Below are 25,406 nucleotides of genomic sequence, written 5' to 3'. Positions count from 1 at the left end.
CTTGGCTTCAGCTGTGGGTGACTCATTCCCTGAGCCTTGCCTCAGTCCCACCTCTTGGCTGTCTCTGGGACATCTGCTGTGCACTGCATCATTCAAACACTGCCTGCCTGCCTACACAGCTCTGTGCCCTCACACAGCCCCTTGACAGCAGAAATTTGCCTTCCCTGGAGAGCTGAGGCCTGTCCAAGTGGGCTCTCCAGGGGATAACATCAACAACAAGGCATTAATGCAGTCCTCTCCTTCTATCCTCAGCCTAAAGATATAACTTTATTTCCCAACCAGCCTGTAGTCACAAGTGCAGGAGAGGGATGGAGCAGCACAAGCTCCCTCTGTGCTCACCAGGCTGTCCCTGGGTACCCACCTGAAGGGTTTTTGAGCTCAGTGGGTGTAAAAAGCCATGTGCAGCCAGAGATCTGCTTGCATTGCTGCCCCATGGCTCCCTCCCTACTCCTGCACCCATGTCCAGAACGTGCCTCGCTCAGCATGCTCTGCCTGCCTCTCTTTGCTCATTGCCTGCCCTGCTGCAGGGCAGCACAACTCTTGTGATGAATTCCCTTCTCATGGGAGAAGGAGGAGGAGGAGAGCTGTTTGCTCAACCTGAGGCCCTGTGGAGAAGGGCTGCCTCATCCCTGTTTGTTTCACAAACTGGGCTCCCCAGAGACCCCAGGTCCTCAGGGGCACAGAGAGCTCATTGTAGAGGGATGCATTTGTGCCCAAAAAGATGAAGTAAGAGTATGATTCCTTTTAGTCTTACTCCCAGGATTGCTTCCATGTAGGATTTAGGAGTAAGATGTTGCTGCTTATCAAGGCTATAAAGTCTAACAAAAGTAGAAGGTCGAATTTTAGGACAGTATCATTTAGGCTAGATAAAATTTGATGAATGTGTTCTCTTTGTTCCCTCCTCTCGTAAAATGAATTCAGACCAGGCCAGTGCTTCCTTCTTGGTGAAGGATTTCTGAGGTTCTGACTCCATGGAAAGTTTGACTGGCATGGGTGTGTGGCCAGTTTTTGAAGTCAGCATTTGTTGAGGGTTTACTCAGTGCTTGGAATATAAAACTGACCAAAGCATATACATTCAGTTTCTGTGCTAAGAGTAAGGGTTTTATATGTGTGCTGCTCAAACACACATGAGGTTCTCTGCTGCTGCAAGCCCAAACCAACTGGCTGAGTTAAATACAAAGATATGCACTTAAGAAACTCCCGTGCAGGTTTGCATTTGAATAATAACTGTGCTGAAAAGAGACAAAGCCCAGGTGGATTTCCAAGTGAAAACTTCCTCAGCTACTTAATGTCAACAGTAATAATTCCTGTTATAGGTGCCTTTCACCTTGAAGCCTCTACAAAGGCTTTGTGTGTCTGTGTGTACATTTGATCGTTTGCCCAGCAGTGAAGGGGAGGCTCTGGGGTGGGAGGTAGCCCCCATACTCGGTTATCTACAGTGCCTTTGGGCTCCTGCTCGTTTCTGAGCACACAGCAGCAGTGTTGCTAGCTCTCTAATTTTCTCCTCCAAACTCCTTCCCCTGCATTTCTCCTCCACATCCCTCCTTGCGTCCCTTGCTCCCACTCTTGCCCTTCTGTGCTGCGTTTCCTGTTCCTGGACAGCCCTCCCTCCTCTCATCTGTGAGTGCACTATCACTGCCTTGGCAGCCCTCTGCAAAACTGTCCTCCTAAAGCACTCCCCCTTCTTCCCTCTCCTCCAGACTCCTCTGAACTTGAACTCTTGAATGTTGGTTGGATTTGCATGCCGTGCCTGTTCTAACTTGCACACAGCCTGGGCCAGCAGAGATGTTTTATCTACGGTGACAAATTGCTGTGTAAAGTTACAGTGTGACATGGAGAGAACAACCACCCTGATGGGACTGCAATCTGAGACACATAATATACCAGGGAGAAGAGGCAAAGAAAACAAAGGTCAGTGGTGTTTTATTAAGTCTGAAAGCAAAGAAATGTACATAAAAGGTGTCTTTATCAAATCCTTTGCATCCAGATGCTTTCTGAGATCATCTGCCCAGAATCTCTGGTTACAGGCAGAGGAAGGACAAACTTCCTTGTCCGTCAGGGGTGATCAGAGCATATTGATGGTAAGAACCATCGAGCAGACTTCCTCCATGCTGAGGCTGATTCTACCAATTCCACCCATGGTTCCATTTAAGCTGCTTTCAGTGAGGACTTCAATGTCACATGCCTAACCTCACCCAGCTGATCCTCTGCCATATCTGCTCACTTTAATTTTTGCTTCTGGGCTGGGCTTCTTCACATTTCAGATGACCTTACAAAAGTGAGTACTGCATGAAGTGCTGGGCAGGTAGCAAGCAAGCTGCCCCAAGCTGCTGCTCATCACCTACGTGGCACTTGCACATCATGGTTTTCCACCCTTCTCCAAGCCCAAGCTTCATCTCTAGCTCTTCAACACAGAGAAGAGTCACAAAAAGACACCAAAAGAGTAATTTATGATGTGCCCATGCAGCTCTTTTCATCGCAGGAGCCAAGTCTTTATGTGCAATGCCTCACTTGTGCATTAAAACATTTGGATAATGTGTGATCTCTCTCCACCCCAGGCAGGAGCAGAGCTGATCTCAGTGCAAAGGGCAGCTTGGAGCCTTTGGCCCATTTCTCCACAGACATTCTGGATGGTCTGACTCATGTGGCATGTGTCCATTAGAAACAGGCTTGGGATTGTCCTCACCAATTTCTTCAACAAAATGGGCCAGAGAATACCCAGGGGAACAGCACCAGGCCTTGGCTGTGAGTTCTTCTAGTCAGCAAAATAAGAAAGACCAATTTTTTTGGTTATTCAGCTACTCAAAGGTAGCTGAATACCATCAGTGTGAAACCTTAGGTTGTTGAACAAGATAGGCACATGAGGGCAGTGGAAAATAGGGACAAAAAGGGTCTCTTTTGGACCATATTGTCCAATCCCTTGCTGCTTGGTAGATGTGGTAAAGAACTGCCTCACTTCTGCACTAAAACAAGTTGGGGTTTTTTGTCCCCATAAAATCTCCTGCAAGTCAATCCCAGAGATGTACGTCTTGGACAGTCAGGTCCTTCTTCTAATTTCCAGCTGAAATGTATTCCTGGCAAATTTATAGGCACTTGTTATTCTGCCAGCACTGCCCTTTCACTCAAATAGCTCTTCTTTCTTCCTGGTACTTCCCTCCAGGGTATTTGTAAGCAACAAATATATCTTTTTCCACCCTGCATTTTGCTAGACTCAAGAAACCAAGCTCATTTAGTCTCTTCTTGTGGAAGAAAGCTCTCTCCTCCCAGGTCATGACAAGAGAGAAAGGCACAAAAAAAGGCAATTTGAAATTAATTCATCTCTTATATGGACATACAATATTCTGTACTTCTGTGAGGGCATTAAAATCTTGCTATTTCTATTAGAAATCCCTCATCTGACATGTCTTAGGCTCACATTTGTCTTTCTCACATCTGCATGCTGCTGCCAGCTTACAGACATTTGATCAGCTCGTGCGCGCAGGTCTTTCTCCTCCTCTGTCACTTCCAACTGATGAGCTCCCAGCTGGTAGCAGAAATTCTCATTATTACTCCCTCGGGGCACGACCTTGCATTTTGTACTATTAAATCTGATGCCATCTCTATTGCTTCTGTCCCTTTTTCCTAGGAAAACTGCTCTGATTAGTCACCATATAATGCCTCAGAGACCTAAAGACATATTCACTATATTTTTATTTTTAGAAACTGTTTGCTGTTTCAGTATTTTCATTCAATGAATGATGCTGATGTCTCTCTGTATTACCACTTCTCTCTAACAGAAACTCCAGGCTGATCTGCAGAAGGGCAGGAAAAAATTGCCTTCCAGATGAAATATGTGGCAAGAAGAGCTATATTTCCAAACAATTTCAGAGAAATAATTTTGTAAGTTATTTGTCACTCTGCTGCACAAAATGATCAGACACACTGTCCAATCAACACCAAACTAGAAACTAACAGGTATGAAAATGTTCTGTTTTATCTAACTATTTTTCCAGTGATCCAGATTTACTGTGAGTAAATTTACAGCATCTCACTGCTGGGCTGCAGCTCTCATCTACAGAGCTGTCACAGTGATGGCTCCCAGCACTTTGGGTTTTAACCATTAAAACTATTTTTATGATGTTCAAAATACTTCAGAAACAACTGCTGTTATTGCCTAATTTTTGTGCCTAATTACTGTGGCAGTGGGCAGCTTATGAATATCTGTGATGGTGATGAGAATTCATTTACTCTAACCTCTCATTTTCAATTACAAATAATGCTGTGTGGAGATCAGTTTGCCCAGAGAAGGTCTGGTCTAATTCAAAACACCCCCTACAACTTTAGGATGCTGCAGCCACTCTGAAGTGTCTGACGCTGCTGGTGCTTTATGGAAAAATGTATTTCAGAAAATAGCTGGGGAGAGGTGCCCACAGAGGTGCTGCAGAATTTAATTTCCCACGTCTAGGTTGTCTGGTGGATGTTTGTGAGGTGTTTCACAGGGCTGTGAGCTCTTTGATGGCTTTGCAGGTGTTTGAGCAGCACCCAAAGCCATGGGGCTTCCTGGCCTGAGGGGACCTCTGCAAAGTCCATCTCTGCAAGTGAGTATTGAGAATATATTGATTGCTTGTAAACCAGAGTCTGGTGTGTGTAGGGAGCTATAGTCCTGACAGGGTATCCAAATCAAAGGCATTTTCAATTTGGTCTTGCTCACACAAATGAGGCACATGATGATTTGCCATGGAGGTTTTCAGATGGCCAAAATTAGTTTTTCTTGAAAGAACCAGATTTCCTATCCACGCTGTGTTCTGCATGTGCTCTGGGGATGCCTCCTGTGTTGGGATGCTGTAGGGAAGAGGTGTCTGAGGGGGGACTCTCGCTGTGTGCCCATGGTACAGGCTTTGGTGGCATCTGCATGACCTGCTCCAAGCATCAGGACCTCTGTGCACCCTTTCAAGCTGTGCACCATGGGCTTGTGCCAGCAGAGATTGTATTTCTTGCCTTGTCCAGACATGCTAATGAGGCACTCTGACAGGGCTTACCTTTGGAGATGTGAAAGAAAACAGCAGAGAGACATGGAAGGCAAAGCATCATTTTGGAAGCACGAGAACTTCTGAAACATTAATCTGGTGAATAACTCCCTGCCAACAGAATTTCACTGAACCACTGATCTGAATCATGTCACAGATGGCATCGTCTTCCAAAGTGCTAGCAAAACACAGGGCTCAACCTTCAGTGCCCCTGCATCGCTATTTCTGATCCAGCACAACAAGGCGCCTGCAAAAGACAGAGCTTTTAATAACTGCAAGTCAGGAAAAAAATAACCAGCCCTGTTTGGGATCTGAATAGCTGCCTTGCAGAAGGAGAATTGCCCATTTTGCTCAGTGCAGCAGTGAAGATGGGCTCGCAGCACACAGAGTACCACATGCTCTGATAGACTGCGAGATCCACTACGATGCGTTTTTATAAATGGAAAATCTCGACTGGCATTTCCCAGTGGAAGGTGCTAGGCTTGATAAAGTAGGACCAGCCATGGCACACATGGAAGAGGAGGAAGGGATTGCATGTCTGCCAGCAGCCTCCATTTATGGCATTTTACGGCTGCAAGAAGAATTTAGGCTTGAAACATTTGTTTTAAATACTCAGACCAGCAGGGGCTGATGGCAGGATGGATAAAGAGTCGTGCTCTTGGGCATGTAATCTCTGGAGCCAGAAACTATATGTATTATGTCAGCCAATGACCTTTTTGGCACCTGAATTTAGGTGCCCATCCTGGCTGTGTATCACCTGCTCAGTCAGAAGAGATCAGTGGTCTGCACCTCTCCCAGGCACCTGGGGCCTGGCAGCCCAGCCTCAGCTGGAGCTTCACAGGAAGAAGAGCTGAGATTTCCTCACCCTGCTTTCCCAAGGATGGACAGGCCTCCCAGGGGACTGGTACATGTCTCTGGGGCTTTGCCCTGTCATCTCCTGAGTCACCACTGAGAAATATTTACAAAAGATGGTCAGCTTCTGTTAGACATCTTTCTAACCACCACCAACCCCACAAGGAAAAAGATGTTAAAAGCGCAATGCTAAAGATTGTGGAAAGCAAGCCCTCCATAAGCAGGAAGGTGGTGGAGGAGAGCCAGAATGATGGTGGCCTTGTGCAATCTGATTGTGGGCCCCATGAGTGTCCAGCTTGCTCCTTTAGCCCCTGGAGCCCTGCCTTAGTGCCCAGACTGCAGCTGTGGAGGGGCTGAACAGCAAAGCATGAGGACAGAGGAGACTGCTGCCAGCTGACCTCTGCTCCTTTCTTTGGAGAAGATGGAAAGTGTGTAACAGTTGATGTGGAGGCTGAAAGAAGGCCCTGTCTCACTGAGGAGACACCAGAGTTCTGTCCCAGAGAGCTGGACTTTCTCCCTGCCTGCAGTGCTGTGTACCTGTGGGATATCATGGTCATCACTTCATTAAGCATTTGTAGATAATCACTGCCTCTCTGTGCTCTCATTGCCCAGTGCCCATTGAAGTCATAGGGGTGCAGTGACAGAAATCAGTGAGTCCTGCTCAACCTCCATGCACTGTGCCAGCAGGCTGGTCCCTGGGCAGGCAGACCCTGGGCAGCTCAGAGGGGCTGTCAGGAATAGCTGCTGTTTCTCACCAGGTGAGCTGGTGATTATAAATGCAGGAGTTGCTGTAAGCACTTCAGCGTTACAATGGTGTTCTAGAAGAACCTAAGAGGGAATTAACAGGACCAGAGTAACCAGATTTGAATAGCATGTCTTACAAAAGGCTGAGGAATGCATCAGCCCTAGGCAAGACCTCTCACAGAAGATGTCAGCCCAGCCAGTTAAAGTCAGGCAGCGTTACAAGAAACTGAAGGTAATGCCAACCTGCAGAACAGACACTGCTGCCACCTATCACAGTAATGAGATTTCATAAAGAAAAGCCCATCTCACTGGCTTCCAGGAGGATTTCCTTTAGCTGACAGCTGGGCACCTGGGCTGATTAAACACAGATACAAGTTTGAACAACTGGAACAGCCTATCATGTTTTGTTGCACCCAGGCAGTTCAAGATGCAGAAAACACATCCAGTCCATTTTTAGCTCAGCTCTGAACGTATGCACCCTGTGAGATAACTGAACATTTGGTCCCTGCAATGAACACAGTGCAGCACACAACACAGCAGAAGTCCTTCCATGGGAATGGGCACCCTGCTCAGACCTCAGGGGTGGGAGCATCATCCTGCAACCTCTGCTGTGAGGCAGCAAGAGGCAGTATGCATAGATTGGCTGTCACCCCATCCTGCAGGCTGATGGAGAAAAGCAGGACAGTGTCACTTGCTCTTGGTTAGAAGACAGGAGCTGCCACACGGTTTCTCTGTACTGAAGGAGTACCTGAAAGCAGGACTTGGCCATGAGTGTGTCTACACTTGGATCTGCATTGAGTACAGCTGTGATGCTTCCTGCCTGCCCAGAGCCTCAAGCACAGCCCTGTCCCTCCCAGCAACAAGTTGGTGAGGTTCTTATAGCTTTTCACTGGTTTGAAAATCAGCCACTGCCAGTCTCAGTTAAGGCACTGCCAACTGGAGTTGGGGCTGAGCTTGTGATTTTGATCTGCAATTGCTTGGTGACTTGTCAAAAGCAGTAAGGGTCACCAGGAAAAGAGCTGGAGTGAAACCTTGCAGACACTGGGCTTGTAGGCAGGGAGCTCTTCTGACCTCACTTCTGCCCACAGAAAGATTTTGTTTGGCTCTCAGAGTGATCTGGGTCCCCGTTCCCTCCCTCAGGACCCCACTGCACCCTGACTAATCATGTCAATCTCAGCAAAACTGGCTTCTAGCACCAAGCTTTTTGTAATGTCCTACTTTACAGGGCTCAAGCAACAGTGGGACAACCTAGAGAAAAGAAAGGGACAGTGCAATTAAGTGAAGGGATGCCAGAGGCAGGGAAGGTTTAAACTCCTCTCCTTGTGTATATTTGTAAAGCTGGAACTGAGGCAAAGCCCTCAATCCTCAAATCTCCCAACACCTGGAAGCCACTGACAGCTTCACAGCACAAGCAGAATGATTCCACTTTTACTGGTATTACCATCACCAGTCCTACCAACCAAGCAGTGATGGAAGAAAAGCATCATCCAAGGAACAGTGTCCACTATGCATTTGAACACAATATGGCTTTAATTGCACTCAAAGGCTGAAAATAAAGGCCACGTAAATTTCCTTTGAAGTCAACAAAAAATTTCTGTTGACTTGAGTGGGCATTGGCTGAGGACCACAAGCTGCAGGAGGAAGTCTGAATCACTGTGGCTGCCAAATCAGAGGTATGGATTTAGCAAAACCCCCATGCTGTGGTGCTCCCATTAATTTCTGATCTGCAGAGGAGTTGCATGCTGGTCCATAACCCTCACCACTTACCCACACCATCCTGTCCCATTTGTAGGGAGTCTCCCTTCTAGAACTACTATTTTCCTACTTGTAAAATGGGACCAGGTCATCAGCTGGGGCATCAGCTCAGAATCTGGCCTCTTGTAGATTTTTTTCCCCCCCTCCTTCATCTAGAAGAAATGGCAATCCACACTAATTTTTAAAACTGGAAAAACTATCAGATCAGATTCAATTAGCCTCTTTCCACCCCTTGCACATGCCTGAAATAAAGCTTCTGTTATTGGAGTTTAGCTGACGATGCTTTTGTGCGAGGAAGGAAAGGCTCCAGTTAGTTATTCTGTAACTGAAGCCATATGGAACTGAAACTTGTTGAATCAATAATGAAACATGTCTGTGTCACAGAGCAGTTTTGATTCCAAGACATACAATGGACTGTTTGCAAAGTCATATGGCTGGTTAAAACGATATTGTTTTAAAAAATAGACAAATAACATAGGGACTCAACTGCTTAGGAGAATATGATCTAGTTGATTGCCTTAGAAAGTTAAAAAATTTCCCAACCAGCCTGAGGTTCTCTGTTGACTCATTTTCATAAGACATTTAAGTACTGTGGCAAATGCTTGCCAGCCATTTAGGCAGGTAAGGTGAGACACATCAAAAAACACACAGCAAAAATTATTTCTGTGTCCTAATTTCCCATCCATCCTTGCCAACACGTGCACAGTAGCTGCACTGAGAAGCAGGTGAGTTGCTAATGCAGATTAAGTTGTCCTTTGAGAAGCCACTGCAATTAATCCAGTCGGTAACCCCTGAACAAAGAAATACTTCCGTGACACATCAGTGTTTCCAGATTTGGAAAGGATTTGACAAATACCAAACTGAACTTGCACAGCAAGTGAACTGTGGTGGAGAAAAGTGTGTGCAGCCTCCAGAGGAGGGCATGGAGTACCTAAGAGGGTAAATAACCTACTTGCTCAATGTTAACATTTGTTTTATTTTATTTAGATGCTTGGCAGTAAAGAAGGGTGTTGGAGGATGTCAGAAGTGCTTCAGAAAAGCCTGCTGGTGACCAGAAATATATTCACTTTCTGTTGGCGTGCAGGTAGCATGCCCACAGCCACCTGAATTCTGACTGCATTACAAAATGAGGTATTCCCCCTTGTTTTGGTCGTTGGCCTCGGTGTCACACAGTTTTGTAATGTGAATGCAAAGTAGCATTTTGTGGAACTCAAAAAGTTTTGGTGATTCTTTTCAAAATGCTGAGCTTTTCTAAATGTACTTTCTTGGCAGTGCTGGGCTGAGTCTGCCCTGACAGCACCACATTTCCTAATCTCTCACTTCCCACCAGCTCTGGGTATAAGGCAAACACAGGACCCCCGTGCTCTCTGAGCAGCAGGAATGCTGCATGGTGGTGGACTCTGGGCTGGCAGCTCAGGTTTCCTCCTCAGGGACTGAGGGAGCAGATGCCTGGAGCTGGTTTTCTTTCTTTCCTCTCTGATTCAGTGTTGGGTAATTAAGGACTGGAATGTTGCCTTAAGTGCAGCTTTGGGAATTGTATTTTTGTGCAGATGGTGTTCCCTCTTATCAGTTATTGCATTGCAATAGGGCCAAAAAATCTGATGAAGGTATGGTCCCTTTTTGGAAAGGTTTAGTATTGGAACACAATAACCATGGAGGCAGAAAAGAAGATAACTGGGATTGTGGTGCACTGTGGCACTGTAAATGGAAGTAACCTGAGCCAGAGTGCACTGGAAAGAGACAGGCACTGGTGGCAAATCATTCAAATCCCAGCCCAGTGCCTCCAGCGCAGAATTTGAGTCCTGTAGCAAGGGAATCAAAGCACCACAGGGGATGAAATCATTACTGACCCAAATAGCTGACATCATCTGTGGTTGTATGGGAACCTGCATGTTGGTATATATATATATGTATATATAAAAATTTCCTGGTGTGGATTTTCCCTAGCAATTTATCACTTCGGCAAAAATAAAAACCTCACCAAAACCCAAACAAATGAAGTGAAAAAACAAAAGAGTGCAATGTCTCATAATAAGCTCTTTCTGTTGTGGCAGCAGCTGCAGTTTCTCCTCTCAGATTTCTTTTCTGTTATTACCCAGAAAGAATCAGCAGCTGCTTAGGAAATATTCCAGAAAGATTCATTGAGAAGTTCCTGGCTGTTTTTCACACATTAATCTGACAGAAGTAACATCTTTAAGGAAGGGACTGATTCTCCTGGTCTTTGTCTGCTCCTCATAAATTAGTGGGTTCTGATAATGTGGTTATCTAAAAGGAAATAACAGGAGGAAAAATAAAGAAATCACATGTCCTGGTGATGGGAGACAAGTAGGTTTTTTAAGTCACAGAGAGGGTGTGGGAATTGCTTAGATTATTTTAATGGTCGTGTTTGCATCTCTTCAAAAACTTATGCACAACTAAACTGCTTCCCAAATGGGCGTATCCGGGGGCAACACCCATAAGAGGGATCATTTGCAAGAGACATTACACATGCTCCTGTGAAAGTAGGGGACCTTCAGGACATATTAACTCTGCAGTTATTTCGGTGCTGTCGTGCTCTGTGCTTTAGGACTGGAGGGTGCAGCCACCAGAGCCTGGATGGGGAAGCTGCTGGGGTGGAGCTCAGCGGCACAGTCCGGATCAGGGGCTCTGAGCAGGCATTCCCAGGGCTGAACTTCCCTCTTCTTTCTTGTGTGGCTTCTTTTAGCTGGGATGTCTCCTCTACAAGAACATTCCTCCCTGTAATGTGGATGCCTCAGGAAAGGCAGAGCTGGTGCCTGACCCTATTCAGGGATCTGGCAAGTGGTGCTTATTAAACAGGTCAAGGGGTAGAGATGGGCAATTGTGTCAAGGCTCAGCATTCCCTCACAATTTGGGTAGAGATGGGTAATCGTGTCAAGGCTTAGCATTCCCTCACAATTTGGCTGGAAGCTGTCACCCTGAGCCTTTTCCCTGCCATTGCCCCGGACAAATCACATTCCCATTCCCTGATCTCTGGTGCATGAGGGCACAATTCAAATGTCATCTTTTGAATGATGTTTGCCCATCATTCAGCATCAAAGCATCTTTGCCCTTCCCCTGTCCTTCTGTGTCACAGGCAGCTCAGCCTCTGAGCTCACTCCTGGCAAAAATCCAAACCTCCTGTCAGCATCCAGAAGTGGAGACATGGATCTTCACAGAGCATTATGGAGCCTCCAAAGAGCATGGATCTTGCTTATTGGAAAACTCCATGAAAAAGTTGCTCCTTCTTCATTAGCAACTAGTGGGGAAAAAAAACCCCTACAAACCCCAAAAAGCAGCATGTGATTCTTCCCACAGAAGGACTGAGTAAAAGCAGTTTGGATCTGTAATGTCCACCTCTGCAAAACACTGTCCACTGAAGTATACAAGCTCTTGGGAATGTGGGAGTGATAATTGGAGGTTAATAGAGATTTTACTGCTGGCTGCCTGGCCAATTATTTCTATGAAAAAATCCTGACATTTTTCCCTTTATTGAAGTGAGTTCATGATCATCTATATAAAAGAAAGCTGTATTCTGAGAACACATATGCATTTGCATATGGATGGTGTTCTCTTGGAAATTATTTGAATAAAAATAAAAGAAGAATGAAAACAGGAGTTTTCACTCAAGGGAAAAGTTAATGAACTCACTTCTCTTTCTTTCACTCCCTGATTAAATATTATGTTACCATTTTATCTTTGTGCATGAAGAGTAAAGCCCAATTCTGTATTTTGCCAGCTTCATTCATGAAGCTTTGTATTATTTTTACTGCAATAAAAAACTAAAAATTACTCTCTCCACATGAGAAGCAGAATGGAGAAGAGCAGTAATTCCCCACAGTATGGAGGAAGGAGAAAGACAAGACATCCTCTTTTGTTTGTTTGAATAGGCATGAGATGTGCTCCAACATGTGCTGGCAGGAGCAGTCGGAGAAGACTGGCTACAGAAGCTCATCAAGAAATGCAAAAGGCATGACCTGCTATCTAAGGTATCAGTGAGAGCTTCCTTTCTGAAGAGGTTTTTTTTTTTTTCCTTTAATGCTCATTATTTCTGAGAGTCTGTGGGCTCGGTAGCAGATAGTACCGATGTTTTAAAGTTGACTACTTGATCGTTCTAATTGGGATCCTGTGGATTTTCAGTGTTGCTAGCTAAGTGAATTTCAGTGCATTTGCAGTCAGACCAGATGAGTGCCACTGGACTTCTTGTGCAGTGGCCAGGTAGATCAGCTGAGCCAGTGTTACTCACAGGGGGCACCACCTTCTTTTAGCTGGCAGCAGAAGCAACACAACATTTGATAAACAAGCCCAAATTTGTATGCCAGACTATGACTCCAGAATTGGCTTGGCATTTTATTAGCACTTCAGAAGGCTATTGCCATGGATTTGCCAGTCTCTGGATTCATGAAATTTGCTAGGAGTTCCTGTCTGAGACAGGAGAGCACCTGAAAACTAGTGCTATGTCAAAGCAACTTCGTGGGGAGCGCCCATCACCTGCTAAACATGGCTGGTTTTCAAACGTTCTTGAGAATAAACAGTGTTGATTTTAATCTAGAAAGGGATGCTTTATGGAGGCTTAGTGCCTGAATGCCTTGCAGTCTTGTTTGATTGGTGCTGAGATGTAAGCAGAGGCAAGGTGAAATCTCAGAAGCGATATTCACATGCAAACCTTGTAATACACAGTGTTCTCAGGGCAGGGTGGGGAAATGTAAATTCAAAGTATGTGTAAATGAAAAACAAACAAACATGAGAATGGGGAAAGGAGCTTTAAAATTTAGAAGTGGACTCTGTCCAAGGATTTTGCCTGTGCTGCTGCTCCTGGCCCATTGCTCTAGGTAGCAGGAGCAAGGCTTCTAGCTGCCAGTCGACCATTTTCTTTTTGATAATTATTCACATTGCTGTAGAAACGGAAATTATCTCTATTTTCTCACTTCCCAATTGAAAACTGTAATTGCAGCTGCTCCCTCCTCCTTGTTTGGAAGTTTTGCATGCAGAGAGTCATCAGCCAGGCTTGCCTTAAATCAAATCTTCCCATGCAGCCTGGGTTATAATCTAGTGAGCACAGCAGCTGCCTATTCGCAGCAAGGAGAAAAGCAGCACATTTCTCCAGCCACTGGCTAGGAAATTCTTGCTAAAAGAAAAGGGCTATGCCTTGTCTGGTTCCTTTATGGAAATGTAAAGGAGTCAGCTTCCTGAGGGCTTTCACAGATATTGCTAATCATCTTAAATTGAAACAGGACTTCCAAAACCAGCATGTAAATCCCCATAACACACCTTCAATTTCTGTCTCCAAGGCTACCCAGCTGTCCTGATCCTCCGTGACAAGCTCTGGAAAGGCAGTGATACTTCCTTTTGCACTACTCCTTCCCTGCTCCTCAATCCCCCCTGCCCTGAAGTCATCTTGCTTGCATGAAACACCACTCCACAGCATGGTGGTGGGTGAGGAGCGGCCTCAAAGCCCATGGGGAGTCTGAGTGGCAGGGAATGGACAGGCTCTCATTCCTTCCACCAACAGAGAAATGTCGTTTCCCTCAGGGATACAAGGAAATAGCCAGAGCTCCCGTGCAGCCTTGCCCAGCTTTGCTCACTCATCTGTGCAAGGCTGGAGTGGAGGTCTCCTTAAAACAATGCTAATAGGATTTATTCATGCTGTTTTTATCAGCCCTTCTTATTCTGCTATAAGACATGCAATTCATGAACAACAACCACTGCTCCCCAGTCACAGGACTGTATTTTGAGGGACACAGTATGTGTAGCCTCATTGAACATTTCCCAGTGACTTTATATGCACACACTGTGCTCTCACAGAGAGCCAAAATGTGCCCTCTTCTGAAGTCCCTTGGGTCTAAATTAGTGAGACTTTCATATATCGTGATTTGAATCTGAATGTGTTTCCTTGCTCGCAGTCCCTGCGGTCACAGAGTAGGCAAGGGGACTTTGTGCTGTGGTTTACCTTGTGACTTCTTGGGGCTGTTGGGGTGTCCTGAGGAACCACATGATCAGCAGACACATTCCCTGTTCTGCCAACACAGGAGCACCCTCTAAGAGTGCCCATCTCCCAGGATGCAAGATTTGCCAAGGCACAGGTGATGGAGCGTCCCGGCAGAGAGCAGGAGCCATCAGCTGGAGGTCTGGGGTGAGATACAGCTTCTCTGAGTTACTTCCCTGACCATTATCCAAGACTCACAGAAGATGTGCTGGATGAGCTGATGAGCCTTTTGTACTGCAGATCTCCTCAAAACGCTGCAGGGTCAACAGCACAGTGCCAAACTAGAGTCAATGAGGCCTTACGCAGACACTCAAGAATAACAAGTCAACCAGTGGATTTGCAGGCAGACTGTAACAGCTTGTTATCTGATGTCCCCTGGGCACAAACACTGAGACATCTGCAGTTTTTGACCTTTTTTTGTCTCTCCTGGCTCAATAGCTAGTTAGCTGGTCATTCAATGTGAAAACAAAACAGAGGAAAGGAGAGCAAATTGCAATAGGCAGGAGATGCTGGACAATTAGGATGCCAAAAGGACTGGAAATATGTAAGTACAGAAGTTGCTTTGCTCTGCTTTATTATTTGTGTATTAAACTCTCTGAGTTGGTTTTTGGAACTCTGTTAAAAGCAGGGTTTCAATATGCCAGTTGTCACTGAACTTTTATGTTGGTTTTATTTTGCATGTATTTTGCATCTCTATTCTCTTTGCTTGGCACTGCAAGTTAGAAATTAACCTGAAAAACACACGTTGAGACTTCACTGACTTTCCCAGACATTTTTTTTTTGTCTGAGAACACAAAGCTCTCTTCATAGCATCTCCTCTAGTCCCATCAAGGGGAGGGAAGATCCCCAGAAGACTGACTTCTGGATCATCCTTTGTACTGAGATCTCAGTTCCTTGGAATGCAGTGACTGCACTAGCTTACATGCACGGGGGTGTGGAGCCTCCTTCCTGTTTCTAGGCTCTTGTTAATAAAGAGTGTGCCCACATTCTCAGACAGGGCCCTAATCACCAGCCTTAGCCTAATCTCTTAATTAATTCCTGTTAATATAAATGGACTCAAAAAGATTCTTTTAGCCATAGTGTTCAAGAAATTAGAAGTCCTTTTTTGAGGAGACAGTGTGTTTCTTCTTTCATGGTCTGGTATAATGACAGCACTGTCATGCTGTATGAGAAGGATTTTCCACATCCTATGGTGCTCACTTCTCATCCCTGGATTATAGTTGATTTTAAATCAACTCAGGATAATAGGTGACAGCTCAGTGTATATTATGTGCAGCATTTCAGTCTAGCATAGGCAGAGACCTCCTGGCCTCTTGTTTCCATAATTTCTGTGTCTAAGAATGGCCTAAAGTCAAGGTTGGGTTACACACCTTGTGCAATAGAAGGCAACAATATGTGAAGTCCTGGGACCTGCCAAAGAAATACACTGTTCCTGCTTCTGATTTAATCTGATTTATTCTCATCACATGGATGTCCTGCAATCAAGGTCAGAAAAGGATTTGAGCCTATTTCTGATGTGGGAAGACAGCAGTCCCACAGGTAAAAAAACACAAAGAAGAGCTAAGTTCAGATTGACCTTACTGAAAAAAAAGCAAGCTCCCAAAATGGAGTGTAACTGGTCAGTATCATGAAGTGAATCTGGAGCAGGGTAAGAATTGTGGAATTGTACCTGCCCACGTTATAAACAGAGATTCCCCTCTCTCGTGACTTCAATTTTGCCTAGGAGAATTCATATAAAAACAAATAAATGCCAAGAGAAATGTTTCTATTGTTTTCCTTCTCTGTATCTAATGAAATCTGTTCCTTTAAAACAGAGCAATATCCTCCCCTATGATTTTTTGCAGTCACATCGCAGAAAGAGAGAAAACCTGAAAGCAAAATTGACTCCTTTTGATTTTTCCTAGTTCAAGAGAGGAGACATGCCAGTGGGAAGGAGAATAAAAATCACACTGAGTAAATCTGGATTTTAAACTGCCTCTAATGATCAACAGCAATTATACAAATATTTATTTCTGATTTTATAGTTTATTTGTGTTAAGGCCGACAGCAGATTTTAATTTGATATTCAGTCTTCCTTATTAAAAAAATTGTATCTTTTAGATTGGTTATTTAATTATTTACTTCTGTAGGAGTTCAGAGTGCAAGTTGTTGGGGGGATAATTTTGTCATGTACTGCTTTAGAATGTATTTTCTGCTCCCTAATTCTTTGGTTGCTTAGGTACTACAGATCAAATCCTGTCTGCACTCAAGCTGACAAGAAAATGTCCAGTAGTTTGAATAGAGTGTTGATTTTATCCTTACTGTTCCTGCCCTAGTGGGAACTGCCATAACATCTAACAGCAGATCTTTAACATCTCTCCAGCGCTTTGAAGTGCAGCCCCTCATATTTCATTCACCATCTCAACCAAGAAGCAACAGAGGGACTGCAGCCCTGCTGCTGGAAGTGCAAGAGGGAGGCAGGAGGTAGGAGGATGTGTCATTTACTGCTTAGCAGGTTGGGTAACCTTTTTGCATGTGGTTTGCTCATGTGGTGACAGCGACATGATGTGCAACCCACAGCCACAGGCAGCTTTTTGCAACCTGCCTGTTTTGCAGCTGTGATGGCTCTAACCTGTGAGACCATCAGGCATCTAGAGATATGCTGGTAAATCTCTATGCATGGAAATATCACGACACATGGGGGTTTTCCTTGTGTGTTTGGTGCTCAAAAGTTCCAACAAATTTCAACACATAGCATGTTTATGAGTGCTTAAGTAGCTAGGAACCCAGGCTCAGGCAGTCAGATTTGAAAAATCTAGTCAGTCTTAGAAAGATGTGCTCTGTTGAAAGGAATCTAGCCTAAAGATGTTCATGAAGCTTCAGTTTATGTTGTAAAGAAACCTGTAGCGTGTGGTGTGCTTTCCACTTTTCCTGGATTTCATTATGCCTTCCTGCCTCACAGAACAGCTGTAACATTAAACCCATTGAAATTTGTAAAGTGCTTAGAAATCCACTGAAGGGAGGCTGTAGAGGAGTAAAAGGTACTCAATTTTCATTGCTGTTCTATCAAGCAAGAGAGTTTCCAGAGTGTCTTAATAATAAATAAGAATAAATAACTGCAAACTGTAGAATCTGTTCTATGCTCATTAATAGGTACCTTTGGGTCTGTGGTTGAGGAGAATCTCTTTTAAGAAGAAGGTGAGTATAGATTTGAAGATTTGAATTCTGATTTCAATATCTTCTCTACCATCACGACTTGAGGCATTGGGGTGTGCTTTAGTAGCGTGTGAACATTATCCAGGTCTACCAGAATTTGAATAATTGTGGCAGATTGTTTGACCATTTTCTCCTGTCAGATTTCAACTAGATTTTCAAATAAATCATTCACCAATATTTTTTCCTCATGGTTTGGTTAGCTCAAGAGCTAGCTGAACAATATTCATCAAATAAATTACTCACTTTTTCCTCATCAATCTGCAAATAATTTATTCACAAATACTTTTACATGAGGCAGCCAGCTCTAGCCAGGACAAATCAAGGTAATTTCCTACGCTTTTGATCACATGCCAGTAGGACTTTATCTTGGACAGCTCAATAGAGACAGGTTTTAATGCATAATACATAAATGGCTAAGCTGAGTTTTTCACAGTTCTTTGTGAGCTCTCTACTATTGCCCATATTTCTCTTCAGCTGCTAAAGGGGAATGACAGGGGAGCATGTATTTTCCATCCAGGTACGCTCAGAAACATTTCACAAAACCGAGTGTGGGGCTCACGTCAGCCACAGCCGTGATGGGGCAGCCCGCTGGCTGGAACACGCACTCTGTTCACTGGAGCAAGGCAAAATTTAACAAGAGTTGAGAAGAGGAAATGAAGACAAGTATTGTGCCTGCTTGGAGACACAAAGGGAACCTAGGGGCGGAGTGAAATCAAGCAACGTGGAATTTCGCTGGCATGCTGGGGATGAAGTCCCTAGCTCTTGAGAAAAAGGTTCTTAAATGAGATAGCACATCCCTGCACAGATGTCTCCAGGACAACGTTTGTGCTGTGGCTCCCTCTTCCCAGGCTCCTCATGCAAACAGCTTGGAAACCACTGAGAGAGCCCTCTTCCTGCCTTGGAGGCTGCTGTGCTGCTGACGGGGCAGTGGAGCACGGCCTTACCTGTCTGTCTGCCCATGCCTCTCGTTTGTTGTGGAGAGCTCCTGGCTGCCACACGCCAGGCAATGGCACCAAAAGGTTTCTCCCCTGGTTAAGGTTTGCAGGCTGCAGTCTGCACTGCATGAGAGGAGCACTTTTGCATCTCTGCCCCTAAGCAGGGTGCTGGGTCCTCATCAGGCCAGAAGCTGTTGACCAATCCTTCTAAATGTCCTTTATTCTTGCACTCTGTGTTGGATGTGGGCCTCATACAGAGACATTTCACTCTGTCCTCTGCTGCTCAGGCAACAAGGTGGGCAGAACAAAAGTTGTTTATCCATGTTTGCCAAGAAAGAAACTGCAAAGGCTAGCAAGTGTATGTTGGGGGAGTGGTGCAAGCAGGGAGTGGTTGCGTGTGGGCTTCTTTAGGATCAGGGTGTGTTCATGTTTCATGAACATGTGCATGCATAATAGTGTGTTTAATATAACACTCCAATCTTGATCCTTCCCCGAAATTCTGCTGGCTAACCTAGTTACCCCAAATGAGAGGCACTTTCAGCCTATACATTATGCAGAAATGTAGGTATGAAGAAACGTAAGCAAGCATTTTTACAGCATCATCAATAAATAAGTACGTGCTATCTACTCAAATCAACAACATGCTAAACACTGAAAGTCAAATGGGATGCCTTCCTGAGAAACAAACAACTGACCATGTATTTACTCTGCAGCTCATGAATAAACATTGGAAATGCACAAAAACAGAGGAAGATATTTGTCTCAACTTGGAGAAAGCTTCTGGCTCAGACTGGCTCTCATAGCTGAACGATACAAAATGGAATTGGCAAGGGGGAAAAATGACATAATCACATACATGTAACAATCCATTGAAAGTAGGACACACAAAAAGGAGAAGAAAACAGGCTTTGAAGGAGAAGGTAGACTAACACAGCGGTCAGCTTCAGACCTGCTCTTTCTGGCACCTGTGCTGGCAATTTACCAGCCTTGGAGAAACGGCTCTCAAATTGAATGACAATCTCAGACACCTGCTTAAATTGTCACAATGTTACAGACTGTATTTTAACACACCCTGCTGCAAGGCCATGTGCTGAGGAGGGAAGCGCACAGTGATGAATGGCAGGATAAAGATGCTTTCAGGAAAAACACAGATGCAGAAAGAGATTTGGGGACTCAACATGGGTAATGAACTCCACAAGCTTTTTGTACAGCACAGGAAATGGTCTACTTCCATTTTTAGTTATGAGAGAAGGGGGAAAACAATGACTGAGAAATTACTCTTACTCTGTGCACAGCATGTGTGTATAGACCACAATGACATTGTACCCATGCTGGGTGCCTGCATGTCAAAAAAACACTCAGAAACACTGGAGTCCAAAAAAATCTGCAGTGACCAAAACGAAATCTTACAATGTGAGGCTTCAAAGGAAACAATCTATTCAGTTAAACAAGAAGTGATAGAAGCACCATGTATAGTTACTTAACCATGAAAATGGGATGGGCGTGCAGTTTTGTAGGCAAAGGCATAACAAGTTCTGATGTCTCAAAGTTGAAGTTAGACAAATTCAACCTTGAAAGAAGCAATTTCCTAGCAGCAAGGATAATTAAACATTGGAATAAATTAGTAGGTGGAAGAAGCAGTTGCCATTACTTGGAGTCTTTAAGACGTGTTGTCTTTCTAACCCACTTTGATCCAGCTGCTGAGGAAAAAAATCTCTGGCTTTTGTATATGGTCAGATTAATGGGTTATAGTGGCCCTTCTGTCTGGAATTCTGACTATATGTGGGGGAAAAGTGGTTCTTACTGAAGTAAAAGAGGTGGGAGCAGCGGGGTTGTTGAGGTGCTTGTTGAGACCACAACCCAGGGCTCAGGACAGCAGTGTTTCATAAAGCTCAATGAAGGATCAGGAGTTTAACCTGTGTGGTAGAAGCTGACTGGTAAGGGTGAGACATCTAACCTGCTTTCTGAATTTGATTTAAGGGACACGTCTTTGTTTATGGAAGTGACATCCTCCAGTGAAGAAAAAGTGTGTTTAAGTGCTGGGTAAAGGAGGAGAGCAGAATGAGTGGGAACAGGCAGCAAGAACAAGCAGGGATATGAGGGCATTTTGAACATATCTGAAGACAGCCTTGCTTTGTTCAGGCAGTTTTTTCTCAGTCACATTTGTGGACTCAGCCTCATTTGGTGTCTGGGAGCTGAGAAGACTTCAGTTGTGCACAGGACCAAGTGTCCTCCAGACAGCTCATGGCTCTGAAAAGAGGTCGATCTACTTCTTGCAGGAGCTCAGGTAACTGTGGTTGGAGGGTGAAAGTTCTCCTCATCAGTTTTAGGAGGGTCTCATTTCATTCCTATTAGGCAACACCCTCTTTTCCTGTAAAGCATAGCGGAAGGAGTAACAAAGTCCAGCCTAAAATCCAGTCTGATAATCATGCTCAGTCAAGAACACAGCATACACTTCCTGAACCTCGCCCAAGCCAAGTCATGCTCGAGAGCAAGGTGCACTGGAGACTCTGGAATAAAACCTTACCCAGCCATTTTGTGCAGGAGCAGCTGTCCCAAACCATGCATGGGCTCCAGAGATTCCCCACAGGAAAATGTATATCACAGATCCCTCTCTACCACGGAGCCCGGACAACAGACAGCAAGACGTGCCCCAGGAGAGCACAGATTTCCCAGAGAATGTGGCAAGGGGACTGAAAGAGCAGATAACTGTCCGAGCTACTAGAGAGCCGCCCAGTGCCTCCGCTCTTTGTTTTTACAAACAAACAGGAAATTAAATCCCCAAGCAAACAAAAATCTCTGAGCAGGCTGGGAAGGAAGGTGGTGGAGTTGGTGGCATAAATGCCGCGCTGCAGCAGCCCCTTATTGACTAAACTGGGACCTCAGGCAGGGGAAAACAAACTGAGCCCCAAAAAGGGTAATAATGCTGCTTGGGGGGCTGTCTGGCACCAGTGGGTGAGGGAGTGGTGGCCTTGTCCATGAAGTGCTTGGGGTAAGGACACACTTGAGTGTCTGTGCTCTCCAGCTCCTAACCCGGGCCGTGAGCAGGATGGAATCGCCAGAGCACGAGCAGGCCAGTGCTGCCCGTGGAAGGGTAGGGCACAAGATGGGCGCACTCGGCATTGGTTTTTGAAGTCACATGCATGGAATGGGGCAGGAGTGCCCCCCGTGCCTGGGGCAGCCCAGCAGACAGCCCCGGCTGGGGCAGTGACGGGCACAGGACCGGCAGTGACCCCACACGTGTGCGGCGGCTCCGTGCGCTGGATGTGAGCACCGGGGGGATCGCCGAGCGCCGGCCGCGGACACGGGGGGACCCCACCCGTGAGGGGGGGCCGGACGGGCTCCGCGGCCCGAGGAACGAGCGGCCAAACAGCGCCCCGGCCCCACGCTGCCCCAGGGCCGCTCCCGGCCGGGCCAGCCCGCCCTCCCCGCACCGGCGCTTGCCCAAGCCACGTGTGCGCGGCGGCGGCGGCCCCGGGAGGGAAGGAGGGAGGGAGGCGACGAGGGCAGCGCCGTTCTCCGCTGGGCCCTTCTCGGCGAGGCGCTCCCCCGGAGCCCGCGGCCCCGCTCTCCGCCCTGCCTCTCCCGCCTGAGGGGAAGGGGCCGGGCCGGGCCGGACCCCGCGCCGCCCCCGCTACCTGCGGGCGGGGGCGGGCGCTGGGAAAGTTTGTCTCTGTGGTTGGCTGCGCCGCGCGGCGCGGCCGGTCGGGGCGGGCGGGCGGCTCCGTGCGCTCGCAGGGCAGCGAGCGGCCGGCCGAGGAGCGCTGCCGCCGCCGGTGCCCCCGGGCCAGCCCAGCCTGCGCGCCCGCGGTCCCGCTCGCCCAGGGAGAGGCGCCGCGCAGCCCTGCCAGCATGGGGCACCGCGGGGAGAGGGCGTCCTGCCTGCCTCTCCTCCTCCTCGTCCTGTTGCTGCTCGGTGAGTCGGGGGTGCGCGGCCGGGGGCGGCGGGGAGGGCGGCCGGGGGTGCTCGGGCACCTTGCCCGCAGGTAGCGCGGCGGGGCCGGGAGGGAGGGAGCCGCCCGCGGAGCCCGGCCGGGCGCTGCCCTCGGCGGGGCCGGGCTGTGCCGCCTGCCCGCCGGGCTGTGCCGGCCCCTGGAGCGGGCGGAATCGGCCGGCCCGGATCCCCCGGGCCCCGCTGCTCCCTCCGGGGGATCGCTGCCGGGCATCTCCCCGAAACTTTAGGGGGCCTCCCGGAGCGGGGGCGGGTCGCGGGGTGCTGCCCGGGGGCTCCCGCAGGCTCCGGGGTCTCGGGGCGCCCCGGCCGCGGAACGTGGCGGTGGGGCCGTAGTTGCCCATAAAGGAGCCGGTGCGGGGCTGTGTTGGCGGTGAGGTGGGAGCGCTCCGAGACCTCACCTGGCGGAGGTGAAGCGCTGGCTGAGCGGGGACCCTCCTTGTGCCTGTCCGCCGGGGCCCGCACCCTGCTCGGGCTCTCCGGGCACGCGGGGTGCGGGGAAGCAGCGCTTCCCTGAGCCCTCCTGCCGGGCTCCCGGGGTTTGCTGCCTCTGCCGGGAAGTTCTCCCGCTAGGAGATAGCGTGTAATTGTGTAGGTGATGGTTTACGCTGTGTTCAGGTAATTGTGTAGCTGTCGTGAGCGTGACATGTGGTATTGTTCCTTCCTGGTGTCAGTGCCAGCCAGGCAGCGTGCAGGAATAAAGACAAGCAATCTCTACACAAAAGGGTGGGTGGTGGATTGTCGTGCGATTTTTTTTTTCTTTTATTTTTTCTTTTTTTTTCCCCTTGTTTCCCCCCCAACATTGTACTTGTAGTGATGTTGCTAACCCTGTTACAGAAGTAGCAGTGAATGTAGAAGTAGAGAACTAGAAGATTATTCGGGTTAGATAGCTCTCTCTTGTAGTGTTTGAGTGGCTTTGTGTCGGCTCTGGGCAGCCAGAAGGGCATCAGGTACAGGTGAGCAAGCATGTCCCACAGGTGAGCAAGCTGTCCTACATAGTTCATGATTCACAGCACTTGATTAATTGCAGGTAGTGAGTGGGAGCCTTTTCCAGATTTCAGGTGGAAGGAATAACTAAACAGTGCCCCAGCCCCACACTGCCAACGCTCTTCTTTAAACAAAACTCTATTCGCTGACACACTTAGTTTGTGCTTGTACTTTTGACTTTGCTGTGACTTTTTTTTTCCTTAAGTCTGCCAGAGCACTTTCCTCATTGTTTGGATGTTGAATCTTTCATATCCAGGTCTGCAGAGCTGAGAGTTGCAGTTGGAAAGTCAGTTTGCTAAACCAGGTCTTGTCCCAGTCTTTTTCTTGAGGCTGCTTGCAGGCTGTTGGGGCAGAGGGTGTTCTGTCTGCAAGATAGCACCAGACAAAAGTGTCCACTGTGCTTTCTCTTACTTGCAGCTGACGTTAGTCATCTCGTTTATCTTTACAATATAGGCGTGCTGCCAGCTGGGGAAACAGTCATGAGCTGGAGAGCTCACCTTCAGTGTTTTTGTTTAGAAACAGAAAGGGAATAAGATTTTTCAAGAGGATGGTTTAATAGGACAAGCGGAAAATCAAGACTCTCAGATGCTCAAGGTCATGCAGCGAAAAGTAAAAACTATCAAGGGTGACACAGAACAGGAAAGTTGTTTCCTTCTTAAATCAAGATGAAATAATCTGAAGAACTTAGAGTGTGCATGCAGAGATATGTGGCCATTGTTCATGATCTGGTTTGTGTAGATGTTCTGAGTTGTCTCTTGGGGATTTCTTTTTGGTAATTGCAATGGTGCTTTTAAAACTGAAAGTGTTTTTGTGTACAGAAAAATCTCTGAACTGTAGTCTTATTTGTAATGTGTGTTGTAGAGTGCCTATCTTTTGATACCATTACTTGGTCACTTCTATGAAATATTCCAAAGGTTAAGAGGTTTGGAAAGTAGTCATTTTCACACTCTGGATGGGAGAAGTACACTTCTGTGAACCATTTCTGGCAGCTCTTTAATGGAGAGATGGGTTGGAGCTTTTGCTGCAAGTATTGAGGAGTTCTTGTGTAAGGGAGGTGGAGGGAAGGAGCTGAAGCATACACAAGTTTATCCCTTGTGAGTACTTAGACTTGACTATTTTCTTCAGATATTTACAAAATAATCCAACAAAAGGATGCAAAGGCTGAAGTATTTGGCTGTGACAAATGAGAGAAGGTGATTAAAACATTCTTTTTGATCCAGTACAGTTATAATCTGTTTGGTAAGGAGATTGTGGGATCCTGATACTAAGGCTTCATCTAGTGTCTCTTTTCTTCCTTCCTCTGGTGTGGTTAGATCCTGAGAAAGGAGGGCACTATGAGAGCGTTTTGCTCTGTCTGTTTCATGTGTGATTTCACTCTGCAGCCAATCTACCTAATCAACCTGTGAAATGCTCTGGAAACCAAAACATCTCTCCTAGGACAAGACGGCCAAAAAACAAAACAAGCATCTGATTGTTGCCAGGGCTCAGACAGTAAAGTAAACAATAAGCATTCCACCTCCTGGATTTTTTTCCTGGTTCTTGTTTGAGGTCCAAGGTGGTAATTTCAGTGGATCTGAAAAAAAAAAAAAAAGGTTTTCATTTAAATGCTGTGGGGCATGAGGAGAGCATGTACTCAGTGGATCCTGGGGGAAAACCGCTGATAATGGGTTTCCCAGAGATGGCCTTTTTCTTACTCACCTTTTAGACCCGTGTGGCACTCGCTGTCTGCTATGATGAAAGTCAGTTCCAGCATGCCAGAACCCCAGGAGCTGTGTGTTTAGATTGATGGAGTTGTTTCCTGCATCTCGTGTCTGAAATTATTTTTTGTTTCTTTTCCTCAGAAGCTACAACAATTAGTCATTTGAATCAAGGTTTAATTCAAGCTCTGCAATAGAAGGCTTTTGGTAATTAGTGTAAGTTATTGTGATCATGCACTTCAAGGAAAAGCACGCTTTAATCTTTTCCTGCGTTTGCAGCTGAAGTGGGAGCATTAGAGA

At 46.5% G+C, this 25,406-nt stretch overlaps 1 protein-coding gene and 1 long non-coding RNA gene across 2 annotated transcripts in view; both read left to right on the top strand.

Moving 5' to 3' along the window:
- LOC134415256 (uncharacterized) overlaps positions 1-17,310 on the top strand; it is a 29,248-nt gene extending 11,938 nt beyond the window's left edge. Inside the window, exons 2-6 of the long non-coding RNA XR_010026986.1 lie at positions 1,701-1,911; positions 3,777-3,954; positions 9,345-9,488; positions 12,245-12,343; positions 14,384-17,310. This is a non-coding gene — a long non-coding RNA (uncharacterized LOC134415256). The remainder of the gene's footprint in view (positions 1-1,700; positions 1,912-3,776; positions 3,955-9,344; positions 9,489-12,244; positions 12,344-14,383) is intronic.
- A 4,969-nt stretch (positions 17,311-22,279) lies between these two features.
- Positions 22,280-25,406, top strand: part of PTGFRN (prostaglandin F2 receptor inhibitor) — a 66,500-nt gene continuing 63,373 nt past the window's right edge. Inside the window, exon 1 of the mRNA XM_063150154.1 lies at positions 22,280-22,386. Within this exon, the coding sequence (XP_063006224.1) occupies positions 22,323-22,386 (64 nt within the window). The 5' untranslated portion in view covers positions 22,280-22,322. The remainder of the gene's footprint in view (positions 22,387-25,406) is intronic.

The sequence above is a fragment of the Melospiza melodia genome, chromosome 2 (genome assembly GCF_035770615.1).
Source record: "Melospiza melodia melodia isolate bMelMel2 chromosome 2, bMelMel2.pri, whole genome shotgun sequence".
In the NCBI taxonomy this organism is placed as follows: Eukaryota; Metazoa; Chordata; class Aves; order Passeriformes; family Passerellidae; genus Melospiza; species Melospiza melodia.
The sequence above is the reverse complement of the archived record's forward strand: the minus strand, read 5'-3'. Positions and strand labels throughout refer to the sequence as shown.